General features: G+C 40.3%; 1 protein-coding gene across 3 annotated transcripts; it reads left to right on the top strand.

Annotated features, from left to right (window-relative positions):
- Positions 1-340: 340 nt before the first annotated feature.
- On the top strand, positions 341-10,275 carry vgll4a (vestigial-like family member 4a). Of its 3 annotated transcripts, none has more exons than XM_071544946.1 (6): positions 341-494; positions 974-1,126; positions 2,465-2,630; positions 4,983-5,208; positions 6,076-6,190; positions 7,697-10,275. In XM_071544946.1, exons 2-6 carry the CDS (start codon positions 1,045-1,047, stop codon positions 7,894-7,896), a joined length of 789 nt encoding a protein of 262 aa, XP_071401047.1. In that variant the 5' UTR covers positions 341-494; positions 974-1,044; the 3' UTR covers positions 7,897-10,275. The 3 variants fall into 3 exon arrangements, with proteins under 3 accessions (XP_071401047.1, XP_071401048.1, XP_071401046.1); XM_071544947.1 differs by having other exon boundaries at positions 2,447-2,630; positions 7,726-10,275; XM_071544945.1 differs by having other exon boundaries at positions 2,447-2,630.
- Positions 10,276-16,195: the final 5,920 nt, after the last annotated feature.

Here is a 16,195-nt window from a genome sequence, read left to right as displayed (position 1 = left end):
TCAACTTGATCTTAGTCGCACGGGTCATAAATGCAAAAGCAGCATTGTCAGGTCGAAATGCAGTTGGTTCAGAGTTCATCCGCCTTTATACAGTTGACTACTCTTGTTTTTATGTCTTCTTGTAAAGCACTTTGTAAACCCTGCTATTTAAATAATGTTACACAATACCATGTAGTGGCTAACAGCGTGTAAATTTAATAAAATCTGTTTTTCGCGGAATGCCATAAAATGCGTTTGTGTGAAGCAGATCCACTACCCCAGGGGCTTCACTCCTATTTCCGCCTCGCCACCGTCGGGGCTGCAGCTAAACGCCACTCCTTTTGTCTAAAAAGTAGTGACTGTTGAGGCAGTGTTTAGGCAACTGACTGAGCTAGCTAGCATGCTAGCTGGAAAGCTAATCGATGAAGTGAATTAACGTTAAATATTGTTTAGAAAAGTTATAGTTTGCCTCCTTTTGGCAATTTGATATTAAATTCGTCGAACGCAATCAAACTGTAAGTTGTCATTGACGTTGAGTTCGACGTTTTGTTCTGTTTTGCCAGTTGAGTCAGGGACTTGTAATGCTAAAAAGTTACGTCCTATACTTGGCTAATGTGACTAGCTTTTGCCAACGTAACGTTAGCTCAAGTTAGCTAGTAGGCTAAGCTAGCTGGCCTCTGCAAGGAAGATGCGTTAACATTAGCTAGTTAGCTGTCAAATGTGGTTAACTGTAATGTTGGCTATTATCACAGTCTAAGCTAAACATAGCGTTACATTGATATCTGAACTTATCTAAAGTTACGATTTCGTTAGCTAACTTAACGCTAACTTGGGTATTTAACGTTAGTTAGCGGTAAGATTAAGGATGTAAAGTCAGCGTCACCAGCTGGATGCCTAGCCAGGTAGCGTCAGAGAACTTTATTCACATCAAATTGCTAACGTGTTAGCCAAGCTAACGTTACTGTCTCCTGTTTCCCCCGTTTCTGTGATCCAGGACGGACGCCTGCTCGCTTCGCTGGTATATTTTTGCTAACATCGATGTTAGCAACTAGCCAGTTCGTGTAAATGCTTTTCACTAGAATGGACCTGTTGAACTCTCAGTTCCTGGACAAGATGAACAATAACATCGGGAGACTGCATTACGAAGGTTAGTTAGCCATCGTTATTGTGCTGCAATGTGTCTTTGCCAAAGTATTTAATTTTTATGGAAGAAGTTGCCCTTTCAGTTAAATGTTTTCTGAGTACCAGCTAGCCAATGTTCGTATGCCTCCTGGTTTGCGACTGACACGTTAGCTTCAAGTACGTAATATGGCTAAACTTAATGCAATAGCTTTGAATTAGCCTCGATGTAAGCAAGGCATTGTGGCAAGGTTGTTAATGTCATATTGTGGACCAGGAATGAGCCGGACAGTATTGGCTAGTGTGTGGAAGACAGTAAATACACCTGCCTTGTTTGGTGTCATTGGATCAAACTCCTTACTCTTGGTGCCTGTGGCGAGGCCAGAGTATCACAATCAAACTCAACATGTGCATCAAGCAAACGCTATTCTGTCTGAGAAATATGTTCTTGACATCTGATTAGCCTACTTAATATTTCTCTTCATTTGAGAGTGAATGATTGGTCTGCCCTTTGGTCATTTGTAATGAAAAGTGCAAAAATCATAAATTCCATTACTCTGCATGTTACTCTGGTTAGGAAAATGGAATCTTCCTGTAATTTATATAATGTATGAATTAATCTTTCAAAGAAACTCTCATGTTAAGGATGTCAACGGAGCACTCCAGAGTGCAACCTGAATTTACCATCAATTTCTCCCTTTCAGTTTCAAGATGGTGTGTATCTTAATAAGCTGTATGACCTCTCATGACCTGTGAGATGTGCCATTGCCAGAACCCATTTGAAACCTTGGAGGAAATCTTGACCACATAATATGATGATGGGTTCTGATGCAATGGCATCAGAACATTTCAGAAACGGACCACTCTATCAGACCAAAAAAACAAACGCTATAAATAGCCCAGTATGGTAGCTTTGTGGCCTTGTATATTAGGATTTGCATGCTTGGCCCGTGTATCACTCTTTATTTTTTAATTGGGTCTGCATGTGCTAGAGGCATCACATGCTGGCAAAGTGGGGTTATGGAGAATGTTGCTTGTGTAGTAGGGCAAACAGTAGCCTTGGACATGGACTGGTTCAGTGGATTTTAACAATGAAAGTGAACTGGTCTGATTTCCACATGTTTTATATACAGTATGTTCAAAGAGGAAACGGTAACAAAATCTGCTTTTGACTACCGGCTTCTTGCCACCCCATATGTTGTCAAGATTTCAAACGTTTTCTATGGGTTGTGTGTTAAGTAAATGCAAATTAATTTAGAAATAGTAGTTTACTTTAAATGTAGAAAACCAAAGCTGTCTAGTTGGGTTATGAGATTTAAACTTAAATTGAGTAGATTGATTTCTACAGCTGTATCCTTTCCCACAGATGAGTCCAGGACGGCCTCCCTGCCCACTGCTATGCCCAACATGAGAACTGGCCCCCCTCCTAACTGCCCAAGCAAAAGGAAGTATGGTGAAGAACAAATGGAAGACCATATCGACTGTGACGATGACCACATGACCAAAATGAGCAGATTGTTTGCAGCTCAACTGTAAGTGCACACCAAATAATATAGCATTGACTGTCATCCTGTGCTGTACCTTTGACCCTTTTGGTTCTTTGAAATTCATTCGTCAAAGTTAGGTACACATTGTGTTTTTTTGTGTTCTTGAAATGTATTCATCTTTGATCTCTGAGGTAAGTGATATGCAATTAGTTCTCCAGACAAACTTTATCCTAACTTAAACTATATCCTGCTGACAGACAGGCTAACAGGCAAAAACATACCCTCCTTGGTGAAGGTAATAAAGATAATTTGAATAAGAAGTAGACTAATTACTGGCATTTTCTATACACAAATCCTACATTTTGAGGCTTTTTTATGCCTTTTTAATAACTTGATTCCTGAAAATAAATCAAGAATTGGCACAGTATCGATATGAACATATATATATATATTTTTTTATACCTAACTCTGTGTCAGACAATGGCAAAGGCATAGCCTAATTGCATGATCACTTGAAGTATGTAAAATATTCATATATTTACCAAAGTGAGTCATTCATGTTTGCCCCAGTGAATAAGGTAGGTTCCATATTATGGGCACACAACAACTCACACAGCATTCATGCCTCCTTATATAGCTACAGACATACCGAAGGCTTTCTGATTATTTTTGTTTGTTTTATTTTTCATACTCAAATTTGGACAAAACTGGATTGAATGTGATTTTCAGCACCCAATAACATGTAGACGTTCATTTTGAGCTTACAAAAATGTGTGCATGGCAAATTAAATGATTCCTCCATTCACCTACATACCCTGCTGTATGCCATGTCATTCTGTTTTGGCGTATCAGTGTAGATGCATTAACAGTGGGTTACATGCATCCTTAATCAGTGTGCACAAATGGGTTGATATTTTTGATAATATGAAAAGAACATTTCACTCCAAAATGAAAATTCTGTCATCATCTACTCACCAACATGTCAGTTGAACCTCATTCACATTTATGTGACCACCAAACACACAGCCAGTTGGCTATCGCAGCTCCATCTCAGCCCTGTCCCAAACAATTGTAGTAAACAGGGTCTGTTTGTGTTTGAGTTCCAAAAGGGGCATTAAAGGATAAGGCTGGTGTTTTTTAATACATTTCTTACCGTCAACAAATACTATCAAAATAACAAAATCGGCAATGAATTTGTTTTGCTAACAAGTCTCGTCCATGTAGCTGATGCCCAATAAAGCCATGTCCCAGTAGCCATAGAACTCCATTGTATTAAAAAAAACAAACTATTAAAAACACGTCAAAGAGCCATGCTGTTGCTCTGGGCAGCATATTTGATCATCGCGATGCACCGGGCCAGCCGACTTTTTCCTCAAACAACTTAATAAGCCGACCGTAAACACATTTTTGACCTCAGGAAAGTAGTTCTGTAGCACTGAAAATGGTCCCCGTCGTAATGAAGAATTTATTCCCATTTGATTTGGTAATAACTACAATAGCCTGACTTTTCATGGTAACAGTTAGCGATTTTTAAAATTTAAACTATGTCTTTGTGAGCTGTATTTAAAGGTTTTTAGCTTACAATTGGAGCCAATGACTTTCGGGTTGAAGGCTAAAAACGGTACGTGGGAAGTCGGAAAGTAACGGGAATACAGCAAACGTATTGTTGATTTTGTTATTTTCATAGGATTTGTTGACGATAAGAAATGCATTTAAAAACACCAGCTGTATCCTTTAAATGACCAGCAGATTTCTCTAAGCCATTCATGCAACATTACCCAAGTGTTTTGTATCCAAGTGATTCAGTGAGTCCAAAATATACGTATATTTGTCACTATCTAGTGTCATTCTAGGTAGGAAATGAGGAAATGGTACTACTTCTTGTGTAGTGTGGCAACGGAGACAAAGGAAATGGCTAATCCTGATTATAATTTGTATGTATTTCATCTAACTGGTAAATTCATGATCTTACTCCATTTTATGTAGCAAAGAACTGAGGGAATAAAGGACAGATATAATATAGGACCTACAATTGAAGAAAATGTAGCGAGTGAACATGAAGTTGTTCAATGATTTTTTTTTTTTTTTTGGTCATTGCCTAGTATTCTGATGGCATGATTTATGAATAGAAATTGTTAAGACGGATGAAGTGTGAAATTAACTCTGTTTTCACCTCTGTTAGAATTTAGTCTTGCCACAGCTGAAGTAAACACCATGTCCACGGCTCTGAGCAATTCATGTGCTGAAGCCCCGCACCCTCATTAAGCCACACTCTTCACAGACAGACTCCTGACATCAAAGCGGGCAGATTTAAGTGGTCTATGAATAGATGGAGCTGTTGGTGGTCTATGTTTCAGGTCACAGGGATAATCTGCCATTTGTACTCTCTTTATCAAGGGCTCGGCCTACTGCTGGAGACAACCGTAATGAGCACTGGAGCCTTGGCCACAGTCCTGTGGAGTGCATTACTTCCTCCACTAACGGTCTCCATGGGAACCACCTGTATGCCTCCATCCCCGGCTATGCCGTTGACCAGCCTTTGGCTCTGACCAAGAGCAGCCTGGACATGGGAGTGGGGGGCAGCGAGAGGTCTGTCATGGCTGGTTCTGTAGAGCGACAGCAGGTACGTCGTCTTATAAAAGCAGTTGGCACTTCATAACTATGGAGGGTATATCTGATGTTGAAAATGACAAGCATGCAGATTGAGTCATGGAACAGCATTGGTCTTTTAAAGGACAATTCCAGCGTAATTGGAGTTCTTACTCATTTTCCTGCATTCCCTTACTGTTTTACATCACTGTAGATCATTTTCCAGTGCTGTTGATGATGTTATGAGATATTTACTATTTTTACTATTTTTCTCTCTTCTTAGTTGTTTTTCAAAGTAATATTTTAAATAAAGAAAAAAAAATGTGTATACCTAAAAGTCTTTGAGTGACAGGTGCGTAGGACAAAAAGCAAAAAGGTAGATACTGAGAAAGAAATATAATCCCCGCACACTGTCTACACATGATACTTTAATGCAATGTTTCGGTCACTAAGAGCATCATGTGACTCTTTTATGACTAATCAAACTAAGAAAATAATCATTAGACTAATAGATTAATTGAAAAAAATTTCACCAGTTTACCAAAATAATTGGTAATTGCAACCTTTAGTGACTGTTTCTTCCTACCAAGTTTTCTATTGAATGTAGGGAAATTTGTTTTGTTTTTTTGTTGTAATGTGATGTATTTAAGGAATTGTCAACCAACTCTGCTCAAGATACATTTTGTGGTGGAAAGTTTGAGGATGGGTGCATTTCAAAAACTCTTGTAGCCACCCTACAGTACTTGATGTGGCTGACACCTTTTTAGCTATCAGTCGATAAGGTCCTTCAAATATGTTCAGGTAAAAATGTTTTCTCTCTTACCCATTTAGCCTGTACCTAATTGCAATATGTGTTGTAACCTGTTACTAGTTTGAATACATTAATTTTTTTCTCCTTTAGAACCGTCCTTCTGTCATTACCTGTGCCCCTGCGAGCAACCGCAATTGCAACCTCTCACACTGCCACATGAATGGCTGCTCCCCTAGCCCACCTACTGATCAGAGGAAAGCCAACGGTAAGCCTTAAAACAGTCATTACACCAATCATTTGTAACAAAGTTATATTTATGCATATTGATAAAAATGTCTTTTTCTGTCTGCTTCTCTTTCAAAACGGTGCACTCTGTGGAGCAGGTAGAATATCACATTGACATGATGCAGACTAGGGTATTTTTTTTCATTTCACAGTATTGTCTCCATATTTTACAGGAGTGTTTGTTTTCTTCACGGTATTTTGAACACTGTTGCCACCTTTGCGACTTTGTTGCTAGATTTAGCGACATTGCAGACCCCCTGGCAACTTCATTTCTCAAAAACGACTAGCGTCAAATCTAGCGACTTTTTGATCATGGGGAACAATGTTAATGTGTCCCAAAGCAATTCTGTACACCGGATACCAATTTGCACTACTTTCTTGTCTAATACAATGATGTCTGATGATCACAGCGCTTCCAATACACAGTGTAGCCCCCTCCCTCCACTACAAGTGGGGATTATGGAGAATATATTGACATGCAAATTGGTGTATGACATAATGTCGTGACTTCTAGCGACTTTTTGAGCAGCCAATAGCTAATTTCTCTCAAAGAGTTGGCAACACTGGTTGTGAAATTAATGGATGCTAGTCGGTTACAATGCCTTGTTTATATCATTGTAGATTTCAAATTCCTGTTACATTGTTCACTGATCACAATTAGAAAATATACTTCTTTAAAAAATGTAATACATTTTCAGTACTTACACACAGAAGTAAGGTTGAATTTAAGGCTGAATTTGCTCTCTTTAAGATGTGAGATGGAGATAAGCTGGGCAAGTCTGAACATGCCCAAATATAACAGCCTCTGCCTTAGTAGTCTTATTACTCCAAGGCTCCTATACCTCCAGGTTTCTCAAAAAGACAAGCATGGTGACTCTGTTCAGCTGAAGCTGTGTGGATATTGGGTCGTACAGAAGTATTTTTTTTTATTTTGGGGGGGGGGGGCATGGATGGAAAACACTCTGCATTTGATTGTTGTATTTTCATCCTTTTTGCCCATATGTTTTTCATGAAAAGCTTGCATACAGCTTGATCCAAATCAGCTGGCTTTCCCATATCATCTGGCTTGATCCCCAGCTACAGTAGCCATCTTTTTTAATTTCCCTCACCTTTCCCTCAGAGTGTCTGTTTCAAAGTTAGTCATGCTTACTTGAGGGTAGAACAGTGTCATTTGCACTCCAGCTACAACTACTAGTAGCACTGTCATACACAACAGTTAATAAATAGCAGGCATAATGTGGTATTTTAGAACACAGGATGTAAATTATATCGCAGTATTGAATATGATGCCTTGAACATTTTCCACTACCCAATACCCCACTATACTGCCCTACTGACAGCAAAGCAGCATGGTGTGTTAAGTGGAGCTTGTCAGTGAACATACATTAAATTCCTTGCTCTATATTGACAGCTGTGTTTTTTTTAAATATGGATGATGGTAATACCAGGTTTTTGCTCTCTTTGGTCTCCACCCATGCTATCCCAGCTAACACAGTTTGTGATCCCGTGATTGAGGAGCACTTCCGTCGCAGCCTTGGGAAGAACTACAAGGAACCGGAGCCCGTGTCCAACTCTGTGTCCATTACAGGCTCAGTGGATGACCACTTTGCCAAGGCACTGGGAGAGACCTGGCTTCAAATCAAGGCAAAGGGAGGGGGTCATCAAAGCCCAGAGGCGAACTCGTGAAGCAGAGGGGAGCAAACATTACTTGCTTCAGCGCTGACTAGTGAACCACAATCACTTCCTTAGTGTTTCCAGATGAGAGTGGAGATAGACCACTGTGTCATCTCTGGCCAAGCATCAACTTCCCTTAGCTTAAGAACAATGCAAGACAAGTGATGTATTAGTTTGAATATGGTGCTCACATAGGCTGTTCACTTGTGGACCTAGAGGTCAACTTGCTATCAAATGACTCATTGTTCAGATTTGTACTTTAAATTGGCCAAGAGTCTCTCCTTTTGAAGACGAGAGAAATTCCATTGTTGGGTGGATAGTGTTGATCTGGCTTGTATTGTGGAAACTGTACAATCATAGATTTCAATTTTGCTTTGATAAGAGATTCACAAAAATGATCAATTGTTAGAGGCCTCTCAGAACACATGTTCCGTTTTTAACTGCCTTTCGCCTGCCTTGATAACCAAAGAAGTTCCCTGCCTTTTCCAACAACATACAAGCCATAGATCTGGTCTCAGTCTTTGCTCAGTACTAACACCCTCATCGTTTCACTCTAAAATCATCCTGCTTCTGAATCTGTTTTACTTGAAAAGGACAGCCAGGTCTGATTTGCACTATTACGTTTCTGACAGTTTAGGTAGCAATTTACCTGTTTCAATTGGAGCTAATGTGTTGAAGAATGTGTGTCTTTTGTTCTGAAATTGTGATAATGCAATCAAGGCTCTGGTCCCCGAAGACCCTCTTATTAATCTGTGTTCTCTTTATTATTCTGAACTGGACTTACCCACTGTTAACTAAAGGTTTTTTGTTTTTCGTCTATATGCTCACTGTGGTTGATTACTTGGTAAACAAGGATAGTAGTCTATTCCTCTAACTAGGAAGCATGTTTCAAATAGCTGGTTTCTATTACAAACCTTATTCTATACTATTTACTCTCAGAATTTATTTTTTATCAGTAACACTTTTAGAAATACTCACTGCTGGTACAGTTGTACTCAATATATTTTTTGTATCTGGTTTTCATTAGTATATGTAGGTATACCTTAGCATCCATCTACAAATCACAGCCTCTGGCAAGGTTGTCTGAATGCAGTATAATGGGCTAAATTGCTTAGTTATTCTGTGGTGCTGGATGCTATCGCTTTATGCATGACTGAATACAGCTAACTTTAAACTTCTGTAGCGCAATCCTATCAGAAATGATAATGCTGTTAGTAATGGCTTTATTTATTCTGAACAAAACGTTTATAGCCTCATGTTGACCTTTGGCAAAATTTAGGATTCTGTTAACACTGACTAACTTTGTTTTGTTTCCTTCTTTTGAGAGCAACCGAGGATGTCTGCATTCCTCCATTGTGAAAGTGGTTGATTTCTTCTGAAAGTGTAATAGGAGATTTTAATGCACATGCAATGTGGTTGTCTCTGTCTTGAGAAGGCATGAACATTCCACCATGACTGCCTGACATTTGTCAGTCACTTCTAGTGTTGTCTAGCAGATATTGTTACAAGTGAGTTTTGTGAGCAGGGATCCCTTTTAAATCTAGGTGATGTTATGGTGTGAGCTGCAAAATCTTAATTATTGTGTTGAAAATTTGTAGGAGTGTCAGTGAGTTGGAAAGAGTCTTTATGCAGTTGAGTTTTGTTTAAATTCATGTCACCCTTCTGACATTATCTCTATTTACTTAAGGTAGCATAACCTATTTGTCGACACTGATAAGAAATGGTATTGTAAATTGAGATTTTTTTTTTTTTTTTGGTTTTGTAAGTCACTTAACTGTCTTGGTGAAAAAAGTATACATGTGTACTTGTATTAATATTCTACACAGTTTAAAATAGCTATATACACTACCCTGTCTTTTTCTTTGATAAGACTATCATTGCGCCGCGCGTAATGACCATAGATGTTTTGTTTTTATTAAGAACAGTGTACTCACATGTAGCATGGACATTCATTATCCTCTAACCATGCATTTTATCTTTCTAAAAGTTGATCTTTTTCCACAATTGTCAGATGTGTAATAAGTGCAGGAACACAACAGTCCTTTCGTGAAAAGACTCTCTTGGTACAGTGTCAGAAAGACCGCTGTACTAACAGTTTAAAGTCTGTATAGCTCTCTCTCTGTGTACCACAGTGGAACTAAGGGATTATCACGGGATCGACTTGTTTGACACAAGTTGATTTTCAGTGATATGTTTGGGGTAATATTCCAATGTTATTTAATTGCTATATTTAGACTGCTTGTGCCTCCAAGACAGGTTGCAGAAACTAACTGCTCCAGGTATCATTCACATAGAAAAAGCATTGAAATACATTTTTGTTCACTTTTGGCCTTATTTCTCCAGAAGAAAACGCCGCTGTTTTGTACTTGATTTCTTCCAAATAAACATACAAATGCATACGTTTTTGGGTAATTTATTTTTATCCTCCTTTCCTTATAAAATGCAACACACTGCAATAAAAAAAAACAACTAATGAGTTGGTTGTCAAAGTCTGTGAGAATGAAAATGATAGATTGATAAACTGAGATAAACAGCTGTGTTATGGTTTTATTTACTAGGGATCTCTCAGATTTAGGCAACAACAAAGTTTGTTTTGCTCAAATAATTTATTGCATGCATTTAGTGGCAAGTAGTGAAGAAGAACCCTTTGGAAGCTCTCAAGCAGCTCTTGAGTAAAAATAGTCATTTCTGATTTCTATAGGCTGCTGTTTATCCATTTGAGCCTGTAATGGTGCCCTTGCAGTGTTGGCAGACTGTAAACTACTAAGTCAGTGGATGTCTGTCTTTCGGTGATCCTAATCGCTACTTTGATGTAGCTGACATCTCAACCAATAAGGAGGAGGTGGTTACTCTGATTAGAGCACCACTTTTTGAACCAAGCAATCATGAATCATCACTCATTCCCTCTGTTAAGTGGGCACCAACTGCCGCTGCTAAAATTCAAGTGATTTATCAACCAATTAGCCATACCACTCCTGCTTGGGGAGGGCAGAAGGATTAGGCAAAATAAGAGATGTGTCCCTCCTGGGTGTGTTTGTTCTGCATTTCAGGCTGTGTGCCTAAGTTCCTAAATCATCTTTGTGTCTGTATGGTACAATGCAAGTACACCATTGCTGTTAATCATAATGTAGGTTGAAGTCCATGGCAGTCCTTGGTGCTTTGTCTACCCCAACTTCTCTATGTTTTTCCTTGGAGCAGCCATGCTGCTTTTTTCTGTTAGTTATCAAGTGTTTCCAGCATCCCACTAGCGTACATGCAGCAGCCATCTCTTTTGCCATTCAGTGAGGGTATTTTTAAATTTCTTGATTAGGGCGAGTCCTCGTTTGTGGTGGTCATTCTTCCTCCCTGACCATGAACTTTATCTGCCAAGGACAGATTTCTCCTGTCATTTTCTGTACTGTGTTCCTCAGTTGTGTCCAAAATTCTGATATTTTGGTGATAAATGTTGCTTTGCTTGGGTCTGGAACCTTCCCTCTACCTTTCTGTCTTTGGTGACCCTACCAGGAATCTTTGGAGCCAACAACATCCCTCACCATGGTGAGATGCCAATAGTGAGAGCAGTTGAAACCAAGTGCTTTGTGGAAAACTAACACATGGGAAAGGAAGTCAAAAAACCTTGGATGTTATAGAAGACCTTATTCTTTAGAAATGTTTGCTTTGTATACCAAACTCATTGATGTCTAGTTACAGTAACTGTGTAACAAATCTTGACTAGAGTGAACATGTTCTGCAGTGACTAGCGTCTTCCCTCAGAGATTAAAGTTGAACGCTCTTTGAACTCTGTGTAAGAAATGGTCTTTAGATGTTGTTTGGTTGATTGACTGTCATGGTAACCAAGGACTGGGTGGTTACTTTTGGAAAATACCATAAAGCTGAACTGAAGAAAAGGGGGAACTCGTGATGGATGACTCAGTAGTAAGGATTGCTCAATTCAGAGCGTTGACTTCCTGAAAGTTTACTGAAAGTATCCCAAAAGCATCTTGGATTTCAGATCATTTTGTCATGCTACAGTGGAAATGAGATGATGTAAGTGATACTGTTTGGGAGACCAGATTGGTTGGATCATGGATGACCTGATTTATCCTTCCCAGCCAGCAGATGGCAGTGGTAAATCACTGTACAGACACCCCAAAAGTCTCCAGTCCCTGGAGACCAAACAAAGACATGAGCGTCATCATTCTGGGAAGATTGATATGGATGCAGCATTTCTTCAATGTATCTATTATTCATGTGAAAATGTATTTTGTATGTAAATAGGGTCGAGAGGTAACAGCACATGGCTTTCATGCTGACAGTAGAATGTATCATAGGTGTTACTCAACACTGCTGCTGGTTGTCCTGGTTCGAATTATATGATTTTTGTCTGTCTTTCATTGTAGATGCATTTATGTAATGGAAACATGGTGTAGGATTATCATATTCATTGTTACATTTTAAGGTATAAATAGAATCTTTGGGCTGGCCTCAATGAGAATGTAAATGAGTATACCTCCATTTCAATTTGGCTAATTTGAATTTGCCCAGCATCCCTCATAACCCGAATCTTTAAACTAGAGGAGAAAGATCTTTTTTTTTTTGGGTTGTTGTTGCTCTCGCCCATCAGGCTCAATCTGCTCAAAAGCCCCTCCAACAGACCACTGCCTCTGTGAGATTAGACCCAGCCATTCACCGACCACAATGCCACTGCTCCTGCTACACCATGCCTTCCAAGGAAGCCGGCTCCTGTGGGATTATGGAGAGGAGATCCACATTTCCCTACTTGTGCAAAACCAATGGCAGACACACACACACACACACACACACACACACACACACACAGATATCAGGCCACATCGGTAGCAGACATAAAAATAAGGTCTAAATCAAGACGACACTTCAGGGTCACGCCAAATTCAGCTTGGCCCCTTCAATGTGTGAAGGCCGCAAGGAGCATGACATCTGTGCTTGCGATGGAGGACTGGTCTCTCAGTTCCTGCCTCCTGTTATTGCTGTAACAGGATGGATTGTGCTGCTTTCAGACACGGTCAAGACACATATCTGTCCAACAGTGTCCTCTCCATTTTCTTCTCTGTTACGTAAAATGAATGAACCAATGAAAAGCACTTAACACAGTGCACTCTGGACATAGTATGGAGTGGTAATTAATCCCATAGCATAAATGCGTAATTTCATTGAATGGGAAAGTGGCCCTTGCACTATCACACATGTTGGCTCACATGTAGCCTGCATGTTAGCCTGCACAAATGGCTGATAGAAATCTCCTCCTCTCGTTTGCATAATTCCAAATTTGCTGTGGCTGATGAGAATGTGAGGCTGTACCCCTATCTACAGCATCCCTGAGTGCACAACGTCCGGGGAATTTGCATGATTGCCTGTAGATTATTTGAACATTGTCTATTCCCCCTCCTCTTTTTTCTGTGGCTCTCTGCTGTGAGGATGCGCACACATCCTTGGGCAAAAGAATCTAAAATAGATCATACAAGCAACTGGAGTAGATGCACAGGCACAGGAAGCAGCTCACGGGCAGACTTGAGTCATGCTGGCAAGATCATGCACCCTGAGCTGACAGCCCAACACACCCGATTATAAAGCACGTCATTTCCAAATGTAGCCGCGGCCCCACTATGGGTCGCAAACAAGGAGGAAATATTGAGAGCCAACACTCTGTTTTACCCCCACGTGACTCAGATATGTGGTATGGATTGAGTGGGGAATTGCCAGTACTTGTGAATACCTTCATAACTGACTGACCTGATGAGGGTCTCTGGCTCAAGCAATGCCGCCTCATTCATTGTGTCATGTGGACTGCTGGCAATGGCATAACCTTTGTGGAGGGAAGGGAAGACAACACGGTCACTCTGGATAACAGTCTTCCAATGAACAGAAACAGACCCTGTCAGGCCATCTCAGCGTCAGTTTGCCGCTGCACACCACCACCAACACACTCTGCCAATCGCTCCACTCCTTCTCTTCACTTGCTTCTACCATCAGTTACGACGGCTCCCTCTTGATGAGGCCCTCTTTGTTTGGGAAGCATGTTACATTGATTTGGCAGGATTCTATTATTATATTTATAATTTACGTCCCAGAGAAGCTTCATGTTGATCATGCCGTCTCAGCTACATCTTTGACCTCTTTTGTTGTGCACATTTGGCCGCCTATAAGCAGGGTGCATTCAATAAGTTTTGCGAGCCGTATGGTGCTTGATACAGCCAGCGATTTTCTAGCAATACAGTTGGCATTCATTTCATACAATTATGTATTATTGATTGTTTTTTGAATGATTGATTTGGAGGGCCATCTGCTTTACAATAGCATGACTATGCCCGCAGTTTTGCTGTTCCTTCAAGATAATGAATTGCTTCCAATTAGGATGAACAAATGATGGGCCAGTATTTCTAGTTAGCCAGCAACCACATTTTTTTATGTCTTACAAGATCAGCACCCCATATAATTATGCAATTTTTCCCCCATAACAACTGGCATGAACAGATTTGTATTGAGACAGTAGGTTTTGGGCACTGAGCAGCAGATAAATGTTGAACCATCACTAAGGGGCATTCTCAGATCTCATTATGAGGCTTGTTAGGGCCCACATTACAGCTGCTTGGCTGAGCAGCCTTAATAAGGAAAGTGACCCAACACCAATATGAGCAGCAATGTTTTTCCTCTCACGTCCATCTTCTATCTTCCATGGCCCTATCTCTTTCCTCCTGTCTGCCTTCCCCCCCCCCTGCCACCTCCCCCCCTGTGTGTTTGGCAGTCACACAGTCAGCCATGTGTGTGCTGAAGACGTTACATAATGCCCTCCTTTCACTGCACTCCAGATCAAAGAGAACAATCCAGCACAGAAAAATCGCTCCTTGCTGATTTCTTCTCTTCCACCATCACATTGTTTTATCAGACTCCAGTGCCCAGAGACTATACAGTAGGCTGCTTCACTATCTGCTTCATCATTCCCCTTCATGTTGAAAACCAAACAGAACAAATGGGGAATGATCAGAGGTTCACTATAGCAAATAGCCAACCAGGTTAGACTTGATAGGCAGGGAGTGATAAAGACACTTCAGATGCAGAGATCTTACACCTCCCTTTGTGATCTGCTCTTATTCATTTACATGCATCATTGCTTATGCAGGAAAGTAGACTTAACGCAATCAGGAAAAAAAATCATACAGGTGCTGGGCAGATATTGATCTAAAGAAAAGAAAATGGAGTCCCCCACTGTTTAGAAAAGTTCTCCAAAAATATTTAATTAATTGTAACTTTGACATTTCATCCACAAGGGCCTGTCTTTTTACATTTTGAAGAATGTTCTTGTGGTTGAAACACTGATGGCATGATAATGACATAATTATTTTCTAAAGTATTTTGCTTAACAATTTGCAGATTACTCTTTTAATTCAGTGTGTGTATAAGCAGAATTAGGCAGCCACAACAGCCTCCAGTCATTGAAGATGTTGGCACTATTACAAGGTAACCTGATGTGGCTAAACGTGTGAGCACACATCCTCACACAAAGCAGGTAGCCATGATATAATTAATAGAATGAACCAAAAAAGATAAGACCCTAATATTTCCATGCAAAACAAAGGTCTCCTTCAAGTAGAAGAAATGGAGAGGGAGAGAGAGAGAGAGAGAAAGAGAGAGAGAGCAAGAGAGCATCAAATGCTGTCAGATAGGCTGTGCCTGTCCACAGCCTCGTGAGGATTGAAATAATGAGTGTGTGCTGGGGGAATATTACCCCCAATGCCAAATGTAGGCAGCACATTTTTAGGGACCAAGGGCCACTGAGGACGCCAAACGACAAATAAAGAACAACCAAAAAGACTATGAGCCTTTAGTATGAAAATCAGAGAGAGCAGGTCCTCTGAAGGAGCTAATTTAGGAATCTTGCAGTGGTGTGCAAGACTCTGCAATTTATTAACCCAATAGGATGACGTAATTTACCTCAACTCCAACAGTGGTGTATGTATACAAGGGGAACACAGTGTTTTGTGCTCAGTTTTATGTTGAAGAAATTCTAACTATCCCCTTAAGGAACCTTGGCTGATGTAGAAGTATTTGATCCCCTCCAAAGAGCTGGGTTCAGCAGCACTTCTTATCTCTGTTAAAGCCCCCAGTGATGGGAGAGTGTTGCGCTGGTCCAAGAGAGCAGAGCGACGGGGTTATCTCTGGCCCTCAGCCAGGGGGAACGTGCAGGTGAACTAGGAATTAAAGCATCTTTAGGACACAGCGCATGCTTGCAGTAGTGCATGTAGACCATGAGCTGTGCAGCAGCAGCATCAAATGAATTGCGGGGGGAATGGGA

Source organism: Centroberyx affinis, unplaced genomic scaffold, assembly GCF_046629955.1.
Source record: "Centroberyx affinis isolate AG114_WGS23_722 - 3 ecotype Tasmania unplaced genomic scaffold, CSIRO-AGI_Caff_v1 ptg004734l_1, whole genome shotgun sequence".
NCBI classification, from domain to species: domain Eukaryota; kingdom Metazoa; phylum Chordata; class Actinopteri; order Beryciformes; family Berycidae; genus Centroberyx; species Centroberyx affinis.
This window is presented reverse-complemented; position numbering and strand designations above follow the sequence as displayed.

Bases quoted from the DNA above. Each gene is read 5' to 3' on its own strand.
- vgll4a (XM_071544945.1), top strand. From the start codon at position 1,045: ATGCTTTTCACTAGAATGGACCTGTTGAACTCTCAGTTCCTGGACAAG. The intron at 1,127-2,446 runs GTTAGTTAGCCA...TGATTTCTACAG, and splicing joins CGGGAGACTGCATTACGAAG to CTGTATCCTTTCCCACAGAT. The intron at 6,191-7,696 runs GTAAGCCTTAAA...ATGCTATCCCAG, and splicing joins TGATCAGAGGAAAGCCAACG to CTAACACAGTTTGTGATCCC.